At 42.3% G+C, this 21,419-nt stretch overlaps 3 protein-coding genes across 4 annotated transcripts; all 3 read left to right on the top strand.

The window, feature by feature from the left end:
* The first annotated feature begins 1,080 nt into the window (after positions 1-1,080).
* On the top strand, positions 1,081-2,566 carry LOC134459021 (uncharacterized). Its single transcript, XM_063211373.1, has 2 exons — positions 1,081-1,786; positions 1,910-2,566. The coding sequence occupies exons 1-2, from the start codon at positions 1,514-1,516 to the stop codon at positions 2,510-2,512; spliced, it is 876 nt and encodes a 291-aa protein (XP_063067443.1). The 5' UTR covers positions 1,081-1,513; the 3' UTR covers positions 2,513-2,566.
* Positions 2,567-8,220: 5,654 nt separating this feature from the next.
* On the top strand, positions 8,221-10,320 carry LOC134459020 (uncharacterized). Its single transcript, XM_063211372.1, has 3 exons — positions 8,221-8,959; positions 9,312-9,564; positions 9,915-10,320. The coding sequence occupies exons 1-3, from the start codon at positions 8,683-8,685 to the stop codon at positions 10,081-10,083; spliced, it is 699 nt and encodes a 232-aa protein (XP_063067442.1). The 5' UTR covers positions 8,221-8,682; the 3' UTR covers positions 10,084-10,320.
* A 3,066-nt stretch (positions 10,321-13,386) lies between these two features.
* Positions 13,387-21,014, top strand: LOC134458412 (STAM-binding protein-like A). 2 transcript variants are annotated; one of them, XM_063210717.1, is made up of 10 exons: positions 13,387-13,506; positions 14,078-14,288; positions 14,470-14,545; positions 14,649-14,744; positions 15,132-15,546; positions 15,958-16,082; positions 16,901-17,038; positions 19,370-19,482; positions 20,100-20,199; positions 20,681-21,014. In XM_063210717.1, exons 2-10 carry the CDS (start codon positions 14,086-14,088, stop codon positions 20,735-20,737), a joined length of 1,323 nt encoding a protein of 440 aa, XP_063066787.1. In that variant the 5' UTR covers positions 13,387-13,506; positions 14,078-14,085; the 3' UTR covers positions 20,738-21,014. The 2 variants fall into 2 exon arrangements, with proteins under 2 accessions (XP_063066787.1, XP_063066788.1); XM_063210718.1 differs by having other exon boundaries at positions 13,940-14,288.
* Positions 21,015-21,419: the final 405 nt, after the last annotated feature.

Below are 21,419 nucleotides of genomic sequence, written 5' to 3'. Positions count from 1 at the left end.
TTGAGAAAAAAATGTACCCATTTTTACAGATTAGTCAAACACACTTTAATAAGATGGAAAGCATTATACAGAAAGCTTCTAGCTTCTTGATGGAGGCACTGCAAAGTTGGCTTCACTTTCAGTATTATCCGCCAGAAAAGGCTGAATATATATTGCAACAAATCTTGTGGCTTAACTCTAACATTTTGAGTGGAGGCAAAGTCATTTTCTTTAAACAAATGTTCATTAAAGGAATTACTTTTGTGAATGACATTGTAAACGAGAAACATCAAATCCTCTCATATAAACAGTTAAGAGACAGGTATGGGGAGGTATGTACAACTCAACAATACAATCAGTTAACTTCATCTCTACCATCAAGGTGGAAGCAAAAAATTAAAACGAGCAGTGACAGTAATTTAGTTAGACCAAATATAAAGCAGAACAAATGGCTAAATCAATCAAAAATAAACAAGGAAATATATAAGTTTTATTTACATACAGATAAATTGGTTGAGCTCGCATGTAACATTTTTGATAGCTGGGAAAAAATAATTGATTCTCCTCTGTTATGGAAGGAAATCTTCAATAATTTGTATGAATCATCATTAGATATAAAAATACGTTTTTTTTTCCAATATAAATTAATTTGTAAATACTTAAACACCAAGAAAATGCTTCATATTTGGGGTATAGAAACAAATCCATTGTGTCGTTTCTGTTTAGAAGAAGAGGAAACTCCAGAACACTTATTTTGGTATTGTCCTTTAACTGTTACACTTTGGTTTGAAATAGAACGTTGGCTGTTAAAATACAACATCAGTCTATGCTTGGATCTCTATTGTAAAATAGAGTGTATAATGGCTTGTGAAACAGGTAAAACAATGTATGCAGATAGGTGGTCTAAGATAAAACATGGAGAAGGATGACTTTAGGTACCTTTATTTATTTATTTTTTTTCTTCCTTTCTTCTTATTTCCCTTTCTGTTTAGTTCATAAATGTCTAAGGTATAATTTCTAAGCATATCAGCGCAAAAGTAAATTTAAAAAAAAAAAAAAAAAAAAAAAAAGATTCCCAGTGTAATAGAGGTTGCAATACATAGGCCTATTTTATCTACAATTTCTGGATGGATCTACTTTTCTGAGAGGAGGAATCTTTGGAGGGGCAGTGCCCTTCTGCCCTTAATGCTTCCGGATTAAGCTATTCCCGTCGAGGAGCTACTCGGACGAAATTAAGTTTCTTCTCGTTTTTCTCCTAAAAGCTTTGTCTGAAACTTACAACTACAAACAACTGATTCGATGTAGTGTTACTTTAGCGTTACCTTGTTATCACTCTTACAACAACATAAGCACATAGGCTAACCTCCCCACCATCCAAATAGATTTTTGCTTTCCACCAGGCTAGCCTACATAACTTTTTTTCGCGCCGAGCCCTACTCGGCTTTAGTTTCACCTCACCTCATAGTCAATTTTGCAACACTACACCAACTATCTCGCAAAAATAACCTTTTCTGCTGCATCCGCAGACCTAATTATGGCCAACTCTACCTGCGCCTGCAGTGATCTAGCTAATGCTAATGAAAGACTAGCCAAAGCCAACATGACGATTGAAACACTTAGAAGTGACATTCGCCGGCTACAATGCGAGGTAGTCATAAAATCCCATAACACCACGTTGAAACACCAAACCAGTAATACTAGCGCCAACCTAACTACACTATCTTTTTTCCCCAGCCACAGCAAACACCAGCCGAAGTCCCCCCCGAATCCACCGTGCTCCACTCCCGCGCGTCGTAGCTGGACGGAGGTGGTTAACGGCGGCAGGGGAGTACTGCAGAAATGTTCACCACCTCTAGTGACTAGCAATCGTTTTTCTGTACTTGACTCAGTCATCGATGCAGAAACTGACCCTGTCCCCCCCTCCCACCAGGTGCCCAAGCCTCTACCACAAAGAGTGCGACCCAGAAGCCGCCGGACCCTCGCTACCCCCAGGCAAATCACCCGAGAGCAGCCTGCCCATTCAGAACCCCGGCGACCATCAACAGTCCTCATAGGATCTTCGATGGTTCGCCACGTAACCCTACGAAACGCCCAGACGTGGTGCCTACCTGGAGCTCTCGTAGCCGATGTCCAGTCGAATGTGCCGGACGCGCTGTCACAGTATCCTACTGCCACAACTCTCATCGTCCACGCAGGCTCCAATGACATCCGGCTGCAGCAGTCTAAAAAACTTGAGTCCGATTTCCTCTCCCTTATTAATACCCTTCGCAGCACTGGAAAAAAATACGCTATCTCAGGCCCCATCCCCTCTGTTTGTTTCTCTGCCTTCCAGTTCTCCCGAATCCGCCAACTGCACGTCTGGCTGATGAGACACTGCCGCCAAGAAGCCATTCCCTACGTTGACAACTTCTCCGCTTTCTGGAACCGCCGAAACCTCTTTGCACGAGATGGAAGGCACTTAAACAGATCTGGCGCTCGTCTCCTCGCGACCAACCTAGAGCTGACCCTCGAAGCCCATCGTTCCTTGGATTGACTAACAGGTGTTTCAAATCCAAAGCACTACACCAATTTAGACACTGCGTGCCCAACAGAGAGTACCCCACTAGCTATCCACGCTGTCACTACTCGTAGGAAAGCTCGCAGATATAGACCCTCTGGTTGTGTACACAACAACCTAATTACGATTGCACCTGAACGCATAAACAATAGCTCTACTACTTTGAATGTTAATGCTGCATTACTTAACGTGCAGTCCTTGACCAACAAAAGCTTCGTAGTAAACCAGCTGGTCTCGGACAAAAACATAAGCTTTATGTTCCTTACCGAAACATGGCTTAAAGACGACGGGGCTGCTACTTTTATTGAGGCTTGCCCTTCCGATTACAAATTCCTTCACGCCCCGAGACCAAAGAAACGAGGCGGAGGCGTAGCCATACTTTTCTCCAACAAATTTAATTGTACTAAGATGAATCTGGGCTCTTTCTCTTCATTTGAATACATGGCAATGAGGGTCCAAGCAAACCTCAAACTGATCATTATTGTTCTGTACCGTCCACCGAAATTCTCTTCGTCATTTCTATCTGATTTCTCCACCTTCATGTCGGACGTACTTACTAACTATGACAAAGCAATAATTGCTGGCGACTTTAATATCCACGTAAATAAATCAGATGACGCAATAGCCAAGTCTTTCTTAGACACATTGAATGGATTCGGTCTCGTCCAGAATGTTACAGAACAGCCTACCCATCGAAAAGGCAACACACTTGACCTTGTTATTTCACATGCACTTGATATCAACAATATATCGGTCACGGACGTCGGCCTCTCCGACCACCACTGCGTGTTTTTTGATTTTGACATTTCAACACAAATTAGCACACCCAACAATGTCATTCACAGACGACGCATTAATGCCTCTGCTGAGCTTAAGATTTCAGACCTCATCAAATCAGGTGACCTACTAAATGGTCACTGCACACCTGATGAAATGGTTGATAGCTTCAACAACAACTTAAGAGGAATTCTAGATAACATAGCTCCAATTAGAACGACGACAAGAACCAGAGCTAGGTATTCACCTTGGATGAATGACTCACTTAGAGCCTTAAAAAGAAAATGCAGAGTAACCGAGCGTCTTTGGAGGAAAACTAAATTAGAAGTCCACAGACAATCCCTTAGGGATGAGATCTCCTCCTACAATAATGCGGTACGCTCAGAGAGAAAAGCATATTTTTCCAAAATCATAACAGACAACCAGCATAATGCGAAAGTTCTTTTTTCCACTATTGACCACCTGCTTAATCCAACACATAGCAATAACAACCTAAATGCAGCATCACATGCCAAGTGCGAGGAATTTGCTAGATTTTTTAATAAAAAGATTGCCGACATTAGAGAAGGCATCCAAGGTGGAAACGCAGCAACCTCTGTCGCCCACTCAGGCGATACACCGAGGGGAGGGTTAAACCCCCCTAGGAGACCTGAGAGCTTCCAAAAGTTTTGTCCAATTACAGAGGACGACCTCTGTAAAATAGTCAGGGAAAGTAAGCAGTCTACCTGCAGCCTTGACGCGATCCCCACATATCTGCTAAAAAACATACTTGGTTGCTTAGCAGCACCTTTACTGCAAATTGTTAACACCTCTATGCTTACAGGCATTTTTCCAAGCTCATTCAAAACAGCCATGGTAAAGCCACTCCTAAAAAAGACAAATTTAGATCAGAATTCTTTAAACAACTACAGACCTATATCAAACCTCCCCTTTATAAGCAAGGTACTAGAAAAAGTTGTATTTAAACAGCTTAATCAACATCTGGCTGGGAATGATATCTTGGAAAAATTCCAATCAGGCTTTAGAGCCAACCATAGGACCGAAACAGCACTAACCAAAATAATAAGTGATCTAAAGCCGGGCATACACTGTGCGATATTTTCACTCGTGGGTCTTAAGCTTCTGCTCACACTGCACGATGGAATTTCACTGTTTAAAAGTTCACAACTCACGACTCGCGTCCTCACACTACACGAGCCGACAGTCGGATGCGAGCGAAATGCTTCCACGGTACGACGCGACAGGCATGTTTCCCCGGTCTGCAGAGGAGGGAACATGCGCACCTGAGGTGGAGATGAGGTCGCGCTCAACAGCGAATCGCACGGCCCTATTAATTTGTGCATGTGAAGTGTCAAATCGGGTCGTAGCACTGCTTTAACTGTGCGATTTACGCACAAGCCACGACCAGAATTTCAAACCGTTTTGATTTTCCTTCGTCCCTGCGATTGCACGATCGTGAGGCGAAATCGCTTGTCGTTACCCCATGTACACTGCACGATGCGAGACTCACGATTGACCTGCGATTGAGCAAGAAATCGGCCCGACTCTCAAAAAGTCGTGCGAGTGCCAAATCGGGGGAAAATCGGGGCAAAAGTCGCACAGTGTAAGCCCAGCTTTAGGCTCAACACTGCCGCAAACAAAGTTTCAGCACTTATCCTCCTCGACCTCAGTGCCGCCTTTGACATGATAGACCACAACATACTAATTGACCGCCTTGAATCTTGGGTAGGCTTGTCCGGTCACGTCTTAGAGTGGTTCAAAACATATATTACAGGAAGACAGTTTTTTGTCACCATCGGAGAATACGTCTCCAACAAGTATGATGTGCCTTTTGGAGTTGCTCAGGGTAGTTGCTTGGGCCCTCTCCTCTTCTCTCTCTATATGTTGCCCCTGGGCTCCATCATCAGAGAGCACAATGTTGATTTTCATAGCTATGCCGATGACACTCAACTATATATCTCTGTCGAGCCTAGCCAAACCACTGCCATTCATGCCTTGACTAAATGCATGTCTGCCATTACAGATTGGATGAACAGTAACTTCCTAAAATGAAATGAAGATAAAACTGAAGTGTTGCTCATTGGGCCTAAGAAAAAACGTGCAAAACTCCACTCAAGCCTAGGTGACCTAAGCATACACATTAAAGATAAGGTTACTAGCCTAGGTGTGGTCATAGACTCGGATTTGAGCTTTGAGCCTCACATCAACAAGATAACAAAATCTGCTTTTTTCCATCTTAGAAATGTCAACAAAGTGCGCGGCTTGGCCCCCCGACAAGACGCTGAGAAACTTATTCATGCCTTTGTCACCAGTAGGATAGACTACTGCAATGCTCTCTTCTCTGGTCTCCCAAAAAAAATTAATTGACAAATTGCAACTCATTCAAAATTCTGCGGCAAGAATCCTAACAAGAACCAGAATGAGAGAGCACATCTCTCCTGTCTTGGCAGACCTGCACTGGTTACCTGTCTCATACAGAATCGACTTTAAGATTCTGCTCACAGTATTTAAAGCATTAAATGGACTTGCCCCTAGCTATATCTCAGACATGCTGATGCCAAGCTGCTAAGGACCCCCACCCCCCCGCAGAAGAAGATCGGCGACGCCGCGTTTGCCTGCTATGCGCCCAAGAGATGGAACGCCCTCCCCATCGAGATCCGATCAGCCACCTCCGTCGACTCCTTTAAGAAGCAGCTGAAGACCCACCTCTTCATCCTTGCCAACTCCTAGCTGCCAAGGCGTCATAGTGTCCCAGCCGCCGCAGCGCCCTTACTACTCGCAATCCAGCCCTGGCAGGGGGCTCCCCTAGGTGGCCGCTGGTCTCTGCCTGAGGTTTCTTCCTGACTACAGGGGGTCTTTTTTCTCAGACCTCACTGAGCTTTTTTTTCCCCTCACAAACTATGAATCAAGCGAAAGGGAGTTTTTCCTCACCCCTGATGCCACCAGGCTATCTATGACTTATGATAGGCCCAGCCACTATGGACCTTACACATCTAAGAATCCTGGTCCTAACCTACGTTGACCTTATGACTCTACATTCTCTGTCTATCTCTTCTTCCTCTGCCTTCCTGCTTTTTCTGCCTCTCCTCTATACCTCTCCTTTTAAATCTATCTCTAACAATGTTTTTTCCCATTTGTTAAGCACTTTGAGTTACATGCCTTGTATGACACAGTGCTATACAAATACAATTATTATTATTATTATTATTATTAATTAACCGGCCGCACATTTTATCATTTTATTATGATTACCATTGCTATTAGGCTGTTTACTCTTCTACTACCTTGTTTGTTTGGACATGTTTCTTCCCTATATTTTTTCAATTCAGTTTATTCAATGTGTATGTGCGACTTGTTCTTAGTTGTTTGAATAAAAGACTCAAACGTCTTCATTACATGTTTATTACATGCAATACAAATAAGGCGGTATCAAGAAATGAAGCCATATGCCTTTACTTTTCAGCATCATTTATTGACACCTTGGAAGGTACCGTGTCCCATTGCTCTACCATTACTTAGTGAAAATAGCTCCAGCTGCTTAATGTGGTAAATTCTCTCACCAAACCAAAATAAAAGATTTCACTGAAACTCCCAAATCAAGACTGTTAGCTCTAGCTGTTAAACCTGACATTTAATGCATGTTTCACTCTGAAATGCTTTTTGAATAATTAAGCAACTGTGTCTTTTAGCACCTTTTACAAATAAATGACGCATCAAGCACCTGTGATGAGATGTCTAGCATGTGCTAATGTCACATTTTCACAGCTGCCTCATGGCAATTAGAGAGCCTGTGGTGCTTCTTTTGGCATGTGCTGTATCGCCCCAACTTGACCCACACTGTAAAGAAAATCATCTTAGCACCCACAGCACCAGTACATTTATGAAACACTGCTTCAGTGACTACTGTACTTGAATGAACACCAAGACCAGGCTGGAAGCAACATGGGCATCTGTCCCTAGGATGATTTTATTTCTCCACACCATTATTTTGACTTTCAATTTCATGTCGTGAGCAAAATACAACTGCATGGAGAAAAGGATCTCCAAGTGAAGCGTATAAGCTTATAAGCTGCCTGCCCAAAAGTTCTGGTGCACAGTATACTACATTGTGGTCATTAGGTTAGCAGTTAACACTTATTTTGTGTACATCGGTATGATGGCTACTGCATGTATGGCCTGAAACAACACCAACTGATTAGATGAGGGTCAGAAATCCTGGTGTGACACATCCCTGGTGACCCACAAATAAATACATCACTGCTCCTTTTTTTGTAACAGATCCAGTAAGACACTATAATGTAGGCATATTGTATAAGTGATGAAACAATAGGATACTTTGGTGTACACTGTATTGTACATAAATACATTCTAGGCCTTAACGCCATTGTGAGCTGTTGGGATGTGCTGAAGTCCTTGCATAGTGGATAGATCCCACCATCATCAATACAAGATCCTGATGGAAAATGAATAAATCTTGACACTTATCAGAACAATGTGGAAAGCATAATCAAAGCTACACGCTACATATTAGAGCAGGGATGGGCAACTTTCATGATAAGGAGGGCCGTATTTTTTTCATCAATACCATCGGTGGACCATATCACTACAAATCTGACTATAACTTGCAGAGTTTGAGGTGCAGTTGGTTGCTCACTGACTGATAATCTTGTTTGGAAGGAATATGAGGGTTCTTTATCGGCCAATAGTATAATTACAATGGATTGATTAAGTAGTGTTTTTTTTTCCGAAGCATTTTTTTAATTGTGTTTTATTCCCTAAATGACTGCATAATGTGCAATGATTTGTGGAGTGCAGTGAAATTTCTGTCGACTTTCATTCGCCGTCCTCTTTCATAAGCTGATGCAAGAGTCTGCAGTTGTAGATTTGTGTACAAAGACCTGATATATATATATCCATGCTGGTCACTTTTTGATTGCACTTAGAACGAGAAATGCATTCAGAGAGGAAGCTGTCTGATAGAACATTTGACAATGTTACACCCTATTTTTTTCCAAGTCTTTCTGACTTGTTTTTGTGTTGTGAGAAACTGTAATGAACTGATTGTTCATCAGTTGTTCCTTTTGTCAAACTTATTACATTTAAATTTACTTTCTTTAATCTAGCATAAACAACAGATTCGGATAGGTCAGGGATCAGGGGTGTCCTTAGGGGTGGAGCAGGAGGGGGTGTTGCCCAGGGGTGCAAATAGGACCTCAACTGCTGAACGTTGGGGGCGGTACGAGTTGGAAAGAAAGAGGTCCCACCCATGGAGGTATTACATAATATATAAGGTCGCACAACCACCACCACACTTATACACAAGGGAAGACCTAATAGAAGCTCATCACATAGCAGACCGTGAGCTCACCATGGCAAAAAGACCTTTTGAAGTAGACCAAAGGACTGAGAAGGAGCTGAGTGAAGAGCAGTCAGCTGACCTGTACTCCAGTGAAGATGACCTCTACTCCGAGAACTGGAGCAATGAGAACGACTGGTCTGACTCCGACGACTGGAGTGACAAAGAAGACAAGATGTCCAGTGACCTGACCACGAGCGAAGAAGAAGATGACGGAAAGGGTCCTCAGTGCCCACTGCGCCAAGAGGTGAAGCGCAAAGTTAAAGAGCGTCGCCGTGCCATACGATCAAGTAAGACACTGTAAAGATATGTTTTGGGCCGTATTAAAATGGCCTTGGCCTGTGAGGCACTTAACACTTTCTTTTGTGTGCTCAGTTGGGCATTCTGTGAGACACATAAGCACCGGTAGAACCTTTCACACGTTTCATTGAAGAGAGATCCCCCATTTTTGTCTTCATATCAATCCAATTTCCAGTGAACAGGCTCAATTTGTAGAACGGCCTCTGTTGTGGTTCTAAGCATGTGAAGTGTGGTTGTAACTGTAACGTGTCTGCCTCCCGGGGCATCGATTGGTCAGAGGGAGGAGTCGTGTCTGGTGGACCAGCTCAAGCTTATTCGTTTTGCCGTTGTCATTGTCATTAGAGAACAGAAAACGGCGGAGATTGGAGAACGGCATCATGAGCACAGCGTCCGAATCACACAAGGACTTCGTGTGGCAAACCCTGGAGTCGACACAGCGTGACCTACAGCTAGAGGAAAGAAGGCAGGCAAAGATGATGACCCAACAAGCAGAGTTCTACTCACAGTGGATACAGCAGAAGCGTCAGCTGGCGGACACCTCGCGGACAGTCCTTGGGGCGATAGCCGACCTTGTTCAGGTGGTCCGGCTGAAGAGGTGAGGAGCACATGAGTCACTACTGAAACCTGCTCTGCTATTAACCCTTGCCACTCATGCCATGCACCACGTTCCAGTATTGTTTCACTTTTTACCTTATGGACACTTAAGCTACACTGTTATGCATGGATGGCCTTGTTATACACTTGTAAATAATGCACAGACCTAGAGCAATACTGTCAACATTTGCCATCACTTCCATCAACGTTCTCTGCTAATTTTGTTCCATAGAACCTAGAACTGCATAATGTAAAAACACCTTGTGTGTATTATGTGTCAGCTACTTGATACCTTACAGTATCTCCCCCCTGTGAATCAATAAAATAGCTGTACTCCACTCTACTCCACAGAGGACAAGAGGCGCAGGGCCTACAGGAGAGTACTTTGGAGAGGATCCGTGAGACATACTGTACAGAGGTGGAGAGGCAGTGGAGGCTGAAGGAAGAGGAAATGAAGAAGCTCATGGCAGCTGAAGAGGTGGCGAGGATGAAAATCATCAGAGGGTGTGAGAAGAAATAAAATGGAAGCACAGATAAAAGTTATGCGAGAAGAGATACTCAGAAAAGTTGAGTGTGGGCTGATCACTGCGTCGTGTCCTCCGAAACCTCAGTCAAACTCAACTTTAGTCAAGCTCAACTTCAGTCAAACCATGAACCTGTGCACTGCTGTATATTTGGTTTGCTGATGTTTGCAACTTTGTATAGTCTTTTTTGGTTTGGTGTTTGCACTTGGTGTGTTTACCTGTACATATTTTTGGGTTGCTTTTTTAATACAATAAATGTTACATCATTGATGTTGTGTCAATATGGGCATTTATGGGCATATGGGGCATGGCATGGGCATGGCATGGGTAAGATATTATGGGTCCTTTTGTTTACAATGACAAGCTGCGTGCATAGCAAGACACATCAGGTGCTGTTATTGGTTAAGTTAAGTGTTGTGGATAGCATGTCTATCTCAGTAAACAAAAGATTCAAGATTCAAGATTAGTTTATTACGTCCTATTATGGGTTCTTTTGTTTACTATGACAAGCTGCGTGCATAGTAAGACACATCAGATGCTGTTATTGGTTAAGTAACGTGTTGTGGATAGCATGCCTATCACAGTAAACAAAAGGATGTGCTATATGTCAGTTTCATATTGGGCCAAATACTAATGCCTTATTTTGTTTACTATGATGATGGGCTAGGATGGTGCATCAAATCATCATGTGCAAACAAAGGCCCTGCTGTAGGTATTAAAATAGGTCTATCTTCAAGCGATAGGGTATAGTTCTAATTCCATGTCAAAACCACAGGAAATGGGTGCATATAAAATGTCAATGTGCAATGTCATTGTGTGCAGCGAGCACTGAGAGTTGTGGAGTGCTGTGTCACAATGACATTGGAGTTTCCCAGGTGGGGTTTCAGTTTCACACAAGTTGCTGTGGCATATCTTGCTGTAGATATAAGTAAGTACCACCACAAGCACACAATGCCATGGAAGGCAAAGTAGGGCTGGACTGATAATCTGGCATACAGGGCATTTTCCCAGTGGGCCGATACACCTCCCCCCTTCTTTTCTTTTCTGAGCCAGTGTTTCTCAACCTTTTTTGTCTCGCGCACCCCCCTAAGCCTCTTAGTTGTGCCATGAGTACCCCCCAATTCATGTTCTATCTCGCTTTCTCTGTCCTGATGTGACTGCATACATTTATCTACATTTGTTATATACATTTGTTATAATAATAACATTTTTCCGAGTACCCCCCTGCAGGATGCTCGCATACCCCTAGTGGTACACGTACCCACGTACCCCTGGTTGGGAAACACTATTCTAAGGGACTGGCCCACGTAGAGGGGGTGGGGGGACATCGGTCCATCTATAATGGACTGAGTCAAACAGGATATGCGATGAAAACGGCTTGTATGTGTGTGTGAGGGGCCCGGTTGAGCCAAAAATGGCTGTTTTTCTTTGTTTTTGTCCCATGCCTCTCACCAGACCCTCTGCTCAGCTTACAGTATTTCCAATCAGGTTTGTGAATGGAGCAGGTGGAAACCCAGTCATCTGGAGACAACCAGATAAAGCAGTTTGTACAATTGCCATTCTGACAGAGGGTGTGTGCAATCCTCCATCCTTTCCCACATTTCACTGCAATCATTTATTTTTGCTAAAACACTCTAGCCCTTTCAATGTATATGTTCAGCAACACAATGGGTATGGCCTGTCCCAACATATTGCAAAATACAGTCAGAGATCTTATAGACAGGGATACGGCATTCTAGTTCTTTTCTGGTACCCACTTTATGTCGGGTGAACGCCCCTTTAGGAGACCTTCGGTTAGGAGACCTTCGGAGTCCTGAGGTTGAGAATAAATGGAGTCCCCTAAGCGCTGTAGATGGCGGTAGCGCACTTCTTGTGCAAACACCTCAAAAATAGAAGAAGGAGGGGACAACGCCTCCTTAGGAGACTCAACTTGAGCACACTCTTTTGCATTGGGTGGGCGTGTTTTGAATCCTCTTTATTAATCCAACCTCTTTGATACAGTATTATGTTATTCTTGACTTTGTGTCAGAATCTGGCTAGTGTTCAAACAACCCCCACGTAGACTCATATAGGCATCATAGAGTCATCAATGTACAACTCTCTTACCAGGAGAAGATATGAAGTTTACCATGTGATTGCCATTTTTCATGCCTGCCTCGAGAAAGGGGTGGAGGGGGGCAGGGTGCTGTATAATTCTGCATCACACACGCTACATGGCTGGAGTAGAATATGGAATAACGCCTGGGGAACAAGCTCTCATGTGACGGCCCATATACCTAGATGAACTGGCATTCTGTTTTTTTTTTCCCAGAGTGACATGTGAATGTAATCTCAGTGTCTGTTGCCTGCCAATTGACTGCTGTAGATGTGACCCTTAAAGGTGGGAATGGCATTGTGTAATGCTGAGGCTGGCTGACTGCATTACAATACACTGCTAATGTGTATCTTCTTTTGTGTCTCTCCCTCTTGACTTTGCATAATCACATCTCAACAGCTCTCGGCCATTTCAGTAGGCATGTACTTCAACACATATTTCATGTCTACACTTAAAGAAAGAAAGAAAAATGTGAGGAAAAAATGTATTGTGGCCTACTGCAGCATGACGGGTAACAGTGCAGTGAATGCTGTGCGGTGCAGGGCCACTGCTATATGGCAGAGTACACAGAGTGCTTAGGGCATTGTTTTTCAACCTTTTTTGTCTTGCGTACCCCCTGAGCCTCTTAGTTGTGCCATGAGTACCCCCTAATTAATTTTCTATATCATTTTCTCTGTCATGATGTGGCTGCTCTATAAATTTGTTATAATAATAACACTTTTCCAAGTACCCCCTGCAGTGTGCTCGCGTACCCCTAGTGGTACACGTACCCCTGGTTGGGAAACACTGGCTTAGGGCACCAACCAGTGTTTGGGCATCAACATCTCTGCCCCCAAATTTGGAGCCTCTTAAATAGAGATTGACTAAAAACATCTTGAAAAAACCTTGGTAAAATCCAGGCAAGGGGTAGGCTACCTTCTGCTAAAACAAAGTTTACTTTTTAAAAAATACAGAATTTTAATGTGGTTTGGACAGGACATCATTCTGCGAATAAAAAGAAGAGGATAAGAGAAAACAACCTGTAGTACAACAGAGAAAAACTACAGCGTTTGCATATCAATAACTTTCAGATTGAGGAAGAACTATTTACTTCAGTTTGTGCGTTGACAATCCATCGATGTTTATGATATCGCTTGACCAATCACGGCAGACCTGGCTGATAAAGGCGCCCGATCATTGGCTGTACGTCATGTTCTGTGTCAAACAGGAAGCTGTTATGGAAAGCAGCAGTGTGTGAAGTACAAAATGACTGATCAAAATATGACATTACATCATGGTTCCGTGATGTATTCTTAGCTGCCCGACAAAGCTCATAAACAACCTGGTGAGTTTTTGACTCTGTAAAGTCAATTAAGAAAAAACTTCCACATTACTGACTCTGTAAACGTCATGTGCTGTTAACAATCTTGTGTGTTTACTAGCGAAAGCTAACTGTTGGCTAGCATTGTGCTATTCCAGTTTTGGCCATACGAGTCTGCTCAGCTGTCAAATGTATAAAATATAGTGTTGTGTTTACAGTTGATCTAAAAGTTTCGTAGAATGTGGAAGAAATCTTTATTATTATGTTTGTTGTTGTGTATTGTTATATCGCCTTGGGTTAATTTATGGCACAATGGGCACGTCCACCATGGAATAGCGAAAACTACGGTAACTGAACAAGTGAAACTAGGCCTATTATACTTGGTTTGTTTAGTACACATTACTGAAACGTTGAAGTAACTAGCCCAAGCTAAAACATTTGTGAACTTATGTAACAGGTTAAATGTCATCAGATAATAGCCTGGATTATCATCATTTGGACAGCGTTAAAGATGGACAAACAGATTATAAGGTATTTCAGTGGGCGAGAACAGTGCCTAAACCAAATGAGCTAACCCAGCGTTGTGTTTGATCAGTTGCCATCATGTCCGACGTAAACGATGTCAGTTTCCAACCTGAGGAGCGTGTCCGTGTCCTCACCAAAATGGGAAGTTCGGTCGAGGTGAATGAGGATGTTCCACCTCGACGTTACTTCCGATCTGGCATGGAGATGATTCGGATGGCAAATATCTATGCAGATGAAGGCAACACGGAGCACGCCTTCATACTGTACAATAAATACATAACGTAAGTGATTTGTCCGTCGTATGGACCCCTGACTTGCATGTCTAAATTTCATCAGGATCAGTCTGATTAAGAATACAGTACTTACCACAGCAGTTGAACCAGTGTGTCAGGGTTTTTTGTTTACCTCATTGTGGAGATGGGACATAGTCTTAATAATCCCACATGATTTCGCCAACCATAGGCTTTTCATCGAGAAACTTCCCAAACACAAAGACTACAAAACAGCTAATATACCTGAGAAGAAGGAGACCATGAGGGTATGGCCAGTCTAGTCTATCACACACATCAGCATGAATGCCAATGAAGACAATCTACCGCATGTCAACCCTGTTACACTTTGATGTATTGTTTGTTCTGCAGAAATTAAAAGAGATCGCCTTCCCAAAAGCTGAGGAACTGAAGGAACTACTCCTAAAACAGTATGATAAAGACTATGCAGAATACCTCGTCAGAAAAGTGAGTGTGTTTGTTTTTTTCATGTATGCGAGAAATGACAACAAGACGTATTTTATTGTTCACTACCTGAAACAGCGGTCTGTGTTGACAATCACTGGTTGTGCATGAAGTGGAGTGGAAATGAATTTTTTTGATGTCAGTCGATGTTATACTTATTTGTGTTTCTGCACGCACATGCATACAGTATGCTTTTATGTTAAATGTGTGATTTGTATATCTTTATACACTGTATATCTATATATATGTATACCTGTGTGTGCGCATGTTTTATATGTACGATGTACATTGTGTGTGTGTGTGTGTGTGTGTGTGTGTGTGTGTGTGTGTGTGTGTGTGTGTGTGTGTGTGTGTGTGTGTGTGTTTGTGTGTGTGCGTGCGTGCGTTCAGAAAGCGGAGGAGGAAGCGCATGCTCGGGAGCTGGCCCGCCAGCGGCAGCAGGAGGCCGAGCGCCAGCAGCAGGCCCAGGAGGAGCAGCAGCAGGCGGAGCTGGAGCATCGCCGGCAGCGGGAGCAGGAGCAGCAGCTGGCCTTCGAGGAGATGCGGCGCAGGCAGGAGCTGGAGAAGGAGCGCCAGCGCATCCTGCACGAATTTGGCCCGCCCGTCGTCGCCCCAACCGCGCCGTCACTGTTGATGCACGACGATGACATCCATGGACCTCCGATGCCGCAGACGCCGGCCCAAGCTCTGATTGCCAATCCCACACCGCCGCAGAGCCCAGAGAGCACGCCCTACCACCATACCATTCCAGGGCATCCCAACGCACCCATGTTTGATCGCTCTCTGAAGCCGGGAGTCAGTACAGGTAACAGAAACACATCAATGTTGGTGTGTGTGGATGGTTAATTCAGGTACACGGTGGACCAGTATCAGTTATACCCTCTGCCAGCACTTGAGGTTATATAATATGTATATTATTGTCACATATCATACATTAATGATGTAAGCATCATGTAATCTTAATTTAATATGTATTATACCTGTATTTCTTCAGTAAAATGCAACATGAGCTAGTCAAGGCCTTTGTTGCAGATGTGACTTGCTAGTTACGAAGTAAGTTACGAAGTGCTAGTTACAAAGTAATAGATTAAAAGGCTTGGTCATTGCCACTTTGGCAATGACAAGCTTATTACTGAGGTACTCGCTGCCATGAAAGGACTCAGTAATGACCGCACTGAAGTCAGTCCCATCACTGTGTGCCAATGTGTTTCCCCAGGTCTGACTGTAGACGGCATACGGCACCTGGCAGTCCCGTCCGAACTGTGCCACAAATTCCTCAAGTTAGCAGATGCCAACACGGCCCGCGCTGTAGAGACCTGTGGCATTCTTTGTGGCAAACTGGTAAGCCATCTTTGAGAAGTTGGTTAGTGTGTGAGATTGACCAGACTAAGTTGCTTTGAGCCCTGTTGTCATAACAGCGTTTTGATGATGATGCACTGTCATTTTTACCTCCGCCCAGGAGGCTATGTTTTCGTTCGCGTTGGTCTGTCTGTCTGTCTGTCTGTCTGTCTGTCTGTCTGTCTGTCTGTCAGCTGGATAACTCAAAAATGTATGAATGGATTTGGATGAAACTCTGTGGAGTTGTTGATAATGACCCAAAGAATAAGTGATTACATTTTGGTGGTGATCCGGATCACAAACCGGAACCAGGACCTTTTTAAAGATTCTTCACCATTACTGACCTATAAATCTAGACGCCCATAGTGACCACGAATTGAATTGTGGGAGAGGGCAAAACTTTCCAGTTTCTAACTCTACAAAAAGAGGGCAGAAAGACAGGGTGAAACATAGTCAAATGTTCTATCAAGCAGCTCCCTTGGCGGAGGTCTACGCTCTCTGAGTGCTTCTAGTTTATACTAATATTTTCAGCGCTTCATCTGCAGTAGGGACATATTGTAAATGACCATGGGCTCACATCTTATGAGATATTTTTGGAGAAAAGCAGGGTTCCTTAACCCTTTCTTGACACTGTGTACGTATTACAAGTCACTTGAGAAAGTATTTGCTACGTTTTTTCTGGGCATCGTTCAAGCTGTCTGAATATGTACAGGCCGGTAACTCTAATTTCCCTGTTCTGTATTTAATACTTTCTAATATTTCTATGCATGTGACAAATAAAATCCTTTTAATCCTTGTAATCTTTTGAATGTACTTTCCAGACCAAGAATGCCTTCACAATCACACATGTGATCGTGCCCAAGCAGTGTGGCGGTCCCGACTACTGTGACACGGAGAACGAGGAGGAGCTTTTCCTCATCCAGGACCAGTACGACCTCATCACCCTCGGCTGGATCCATGTAATTACACACCTTCGTAAACTAGTCTTAAACTATTAGGACTCCAATTTAAAGGTTGTAGAAAACCAAGACACTCATCTTCTTTGCCGTTAAAATGCCTTTGTTTTTAATGGGCATAACGTGATAAAAAAACTTTGACTTGTTTCGGCATGAAGCCTTCGTCAGGATATGTCGAAACGTGTCAGCGTTTTTTAATCATGTTATGACCATTAAATTTACCATTAATTTTAAGTGCAAAGAAGATGAGTGCCTTGGTATTCTACAACTTTTAAAATGAAATAAGCCTGTCACCAAAGATCATCATCTTTACAAAGTACTACTTCCAGGCAGCACTCCAACTGGACTTGATTCTGTATTAGTACTCCAACTTTAAAACATGTGAAAGAGATGTGGAGTTGTGACTTATGACTTGGACTTGAGTCACAAATTGATGACTTGAGACTTGAGTTGGCAATATTAGGAATGACTTGTGACTCGACTCAGATTTGTATTATATTGACTTGAGACTTGACTTGAAAGTTTTAGCCTGAAATTGCATGTTAAAGGATTTATCCGGAGTTGGAACAAGTTTGCCTGATTTTTGCATGTTTGGGATGAAATACAGTCACTCTAGAGCAAAATCAAGGCAAAAGGATGCGTTTTGAGAAAGTTTGATAATATCACGTTAGCCTCGTTAGCCATATCAGCTATGCAATATGAAAGATGCGGGCATCGTTTTTCGGCGGACACATCAAAAACACAACATTTTAAAGTCTTGCACAGCTCAAAACAACGTCACACTTACCTCGTAATATGTTGAGGGTATCCACACATAAACCAAAGTGTCCAAAGTCCTTCATGTATTCTTGAAAGGTCTGCAGAATGTGTTTTGTGAAGCTACTACCTTGAGAATATCTAAATTATGGTCAAGACAACTATTTGACACTAAAGTCCACCAAGTAGATTGCTGAGTGCGTCGCACCATCAGGTGGTTACTCGCTATGGAAATAATCATAGCTGATGGTGCGACGCACTCGGCAATCTACTTGGTGGGCTTTAGTGTCAAATAGTTGTCTTGACCGTAATTAAGATATTCTCAAGGTAGTAGCTTCACAAAACACATTCTGCAGACCTTTCAAGAATACATGAAGGACTTTGGACACTTTGGTTTATGTGTGGATACCCTCAACATATTACGAGGTAAGTGTGACGTTGTTTTGAGCTGTGCAAGACTTTAAAATGTTGTGTTTTTGAAATGTGTGTAACCGCCGAAAAACGATGCCCGCATCTTTCATATTGCATAGCTGATATGGCTAACGAGGCTAACGTGATATTATCAAACTTTCTCAAAACGCATCCTTTTGCCTTGATTTTGCTCTAGAGTGACTGTATTTCATCCCAAACATGCAAAAATCAGGCAAACTTGTTCCAACTCCGGATAAATCCTTTAAGTCTAGATATACAGTATACTATTTCCTGCGTTTGTACATGAAAATATTACATGAAAAAATAGTTAAATGTTTTGCCCTTAACCAGTACCAGTAGGCCTACTATGTTTTGTTAATAACGTAACTGCAAAGGGGGACATGCATATAGCAGAAGGGAGAGGTAAATACATTTATAATCAAAAGTAGTTGTCAAGATTGTGTGTAGAATACATAGTGACTTGTTTAAGACTTCGTTAAAAAATGACTTGGACCTGACTTGGCTTTGGTACGACTTGAACTACTTCACTTGGTCAAATGTGTCTTAACTTGTGATTTGACTTGGACTTCATTAGAAGGACTCAAGACTTATTTGTGAGTTGCAAATCAGTGACTTGGTCCCATTTCTGGTTGTTACCTATAAATTCACTGGTCTTAATCTACCACATAACTAAATTAGCATTAAAGCATTCAATTACATTTTAATAAGCTTGCCTAAAAGCAACGCTACTTAGATGTTTTTACCAATAATGTTTTAAGAACAATGTGTCCAAAATTGCTTGAGTGGTTCATCAATTTATGAAAGACTGAAAAGTTATACACTACTCTGTATTTCAATGTTTGCATTCCTGTATGTGCAATATGGTGCACACATGTGTTTCATCTATGTGAATGTACATTTTAGTGTAGCTTTCTGCTTTGTGATTTGTTTGCTAATTTGTTTTACAAAATATATTAAGCGACCTATTGAGTTCTCTTTTAATAAGCCACTGCTGATGCAATCTTTAAAAGCACATTTACTTGCTTCAACACAGCAGTGCTGGTATCCACCATAAAAAAAACAAGAATTGTGAAATCATATTTTTAATCAGAACTACAGTATGTCCATGTACATAAAATGAATTTGATTTTTTTTTTTTTGTTGCAGACACACCCCACTCAAACAGCGTTTCTGTCCAGTGTGGATCTGCACACACACTGCTCGTACCAGATGATGTTACCAGAGTCCATTGCCATCGTCTGCTCTCCTAAATTTAACGAGTGAGTCCAAAGTGTTTATAATCTGGGCTAGTCAGTTAAAAGAACTTGACTTTGCCTGATCACAGGCACCCATTACTCTGAATATGTAGAGCTGTTTCAGTGACATATTTCTTTAGTTTGTAATTATTTTATTAATCATTGCACATCTGTCAACGTAGATGTCTATGTGTCTATTGACTGAGGTAGGATGGTCCTGTCTGTGGCTACTTGACATTAATTGATATTATTGTACATCTTTAAAATTGTATAACATTATATGTACTGTATGTGTGTAACGGAGGCCAACTTGCAGAGTGTGGCATGGAACGTTAGTAAACCTCCCTCCGGAAGCCTCAATACAGTGCGGTAGTGTTGGGCTATCGGACCGACCCTTTAGCTCAGCACGCTCGTACTGTGACTCCTGTTGCCGAACCGTTGTAGTTGACAAGGTGGCAGGTTCGCATCCCCGAGGGGGATGAACAGGTGCAGGAACACCTCCTTTACATATGTACACGTATCACATGTCTAAACATGTGCATTTATAATGAAGAAATGTAGTGTCTACCAACACAGACACAGGAACACGATTCTACAATATCTACATATATGGAAGCATTATGATGTGCCTTTGTATGCAGGACTGGCTATTTCAGAATGACAGACCATGGCATGACTGAGATATCTACCTGCAAACAAAAAGGATTTCATCCACACACCAAGGAGCCTCCTCTGTTTACGGTGAGATTTCCACCACAAGCCCTTTTTATTCCTCCTCCACCCAGGGTAATTTCGCAGGTAAAACCAAAATTTGCGATATGTGGCAGTTCATAATTTTAGGTGTGGATGGTGGGTCATACCACTTTTGAGATAAATCTAGATTGTCCCCACAACTTTTTCACAAATATAATGGAAAAATAGCATACCCAGAGAATTTGCCATTGTAATGTCGCCACCACTTTCCAAGCCAAACCTACACCTTTGTGTGCCATTGGATTAATACCTTCTTAATCCAGTTTGCACATCACTGCCTGTCCATGACACTGGTTCGAGGGGCATACTGTGCTCTAATATGTGCATGTGCCTGTCACATAGTTTGCACAAGAACAGGTGAACAGCTTTTGACAAAATCTTGTTTGTTGATACAAGTTCTTATGTACCCATTGTCACAAAAGAGTTTTTATTTTTTTAAATCAAGATGTATCTTTGTTGTTGATTGCAGGATAGCAGACATGTGACCATCACAGACATCAATGTGACGGTGCTGGACCTGCGGTGATGTGATGTGATGTGATGTGATGCTTCCTCCTCCGTCTTCGCCATCCTGCGTGCCTTCCTGCTCAGGGGTGAATTTCTCAAAAGAGAAGTTGTTAGCCTGTTAGTAACTTCGGTAGTTGCCAATGGGAAAATGCATTGAAAACAATGAAGTAGCTAATGTAGTAAGCAACTTCGGTTTTGAGAAATGCACCCCAGATGTGTCATGGAAAACCTCAAGTTACCCAGTGGCCTGATCTTCTTCTATTTTGCTCATAAAAGGACAGAAACGATAAAAGACATTCTTGACAAAAAGCATGACCATTTACATCATCTTTTATTGTTTTAATCAGAAGACATCACTTTTGTTTACCATCAGTTTTACTCTGAGTTTGTTACATATTTCTTCGTTTACATCTTGTCATCTCCCTTTCATCTCATTCCTACTGCCACGTCAGAGTAAAATGGTAGTACAACTTTACGGAAAAATTAATAAAAAGATGTTCTTGTTAGGCCACTGGAAAGAGATGCAGTCGGTAAATGTTAGCATGAGAGATACTGAATGTCACTGGTGCCATTTGTGGAATTGGGGAGCAATCGTAGCACTGCATTTGTAGTAGATTGGAAATACTGTAAAGGCAGCAAAAAAATCTAAACATAAACAGAATATGCAGCCTGTAAATGATATGTGTGGTATGTAGTATTGC

The sequence above is a fragment of the Engraulis encrasicolus genome, chromosome 11, assembly GCF_034702125.1.
Source record: "Engraulis encrasicolus isolate BLACKSEA-1 chromosome 11, IST_EnEncr_1.0, whole genome shotgun sequence".
Taxonomy (NCBI): domain Eukaryota; kingdom Metazoa; phylum Chordata; class Actinopteri; order Clupeiformes; family Engraulidae; genus Engraulis; species Engraulis encrasicolus.
The sequence above is the reverse complement of the archived record's forward strand: the minus strand, read 5'-3'. Positions and strand labels throughout refer to the sequence as shown.

Bases quoted from the DNA above. Each gene is read 5' to 3' on its own strand.
- LOC134459021 (XM_063211373.1), top strand. From the start codon at position 1,514: ATGGCCAACTCTACCTGCGCCTGCAGTGATCTAGCTAATGCTAATGAA. The intron at 1,787-1,909 runs GTGGTTAACGGC...CCCTCCCACCAG, and splicing joins CGCGTCGTAGCTGGACGGAG to GTGCCCAAGCCTCTACCACA.
- LOC134459020 (XM_063211372.1), top strand. From the start codon at position 8,683: ATGGCAAAAAGACCTTTTGAAGTAGACCAAAGGACTGAGAAGGAGCTG. The intron at 8,960-9,311 runs GTAAGACACTGT...CATTGTCATTAG, and splicing joins TCGCCGTGCCATACGATCAA to AGAACAGAAAACGGCGGAGA. The intron at 9,565-9,914 runs GTGAGGAGCACA...TCTACTCCACAG, and splicing joins CAGGTGGTCCGGCTGAAGAG to AGGACAAGAGGCGCAGGGCC.
- LOC134458412 (XM_063210717.1), top strand. From the start codon at position 14,086: ATGTCCGACGTAAACGATGTCAGTTTCCAACCTGAGGAGCGTGTCCGT. The intron at 14,546-14,648 runs GTATGGCCAGTC...TTTGTTCTGCAG, and splicing joins AGAAGAAGGAGACCATGAGG to AAATTAAAAGAGATCGCCTT. The intron at 14,745-15,131 runs GTGAGTGTGTTT...GCGTGCGTTCAG, and splicing joins CAGAATACCTCGTCAGAAAA to AAAGCGGAGGAGGAAGCGCA.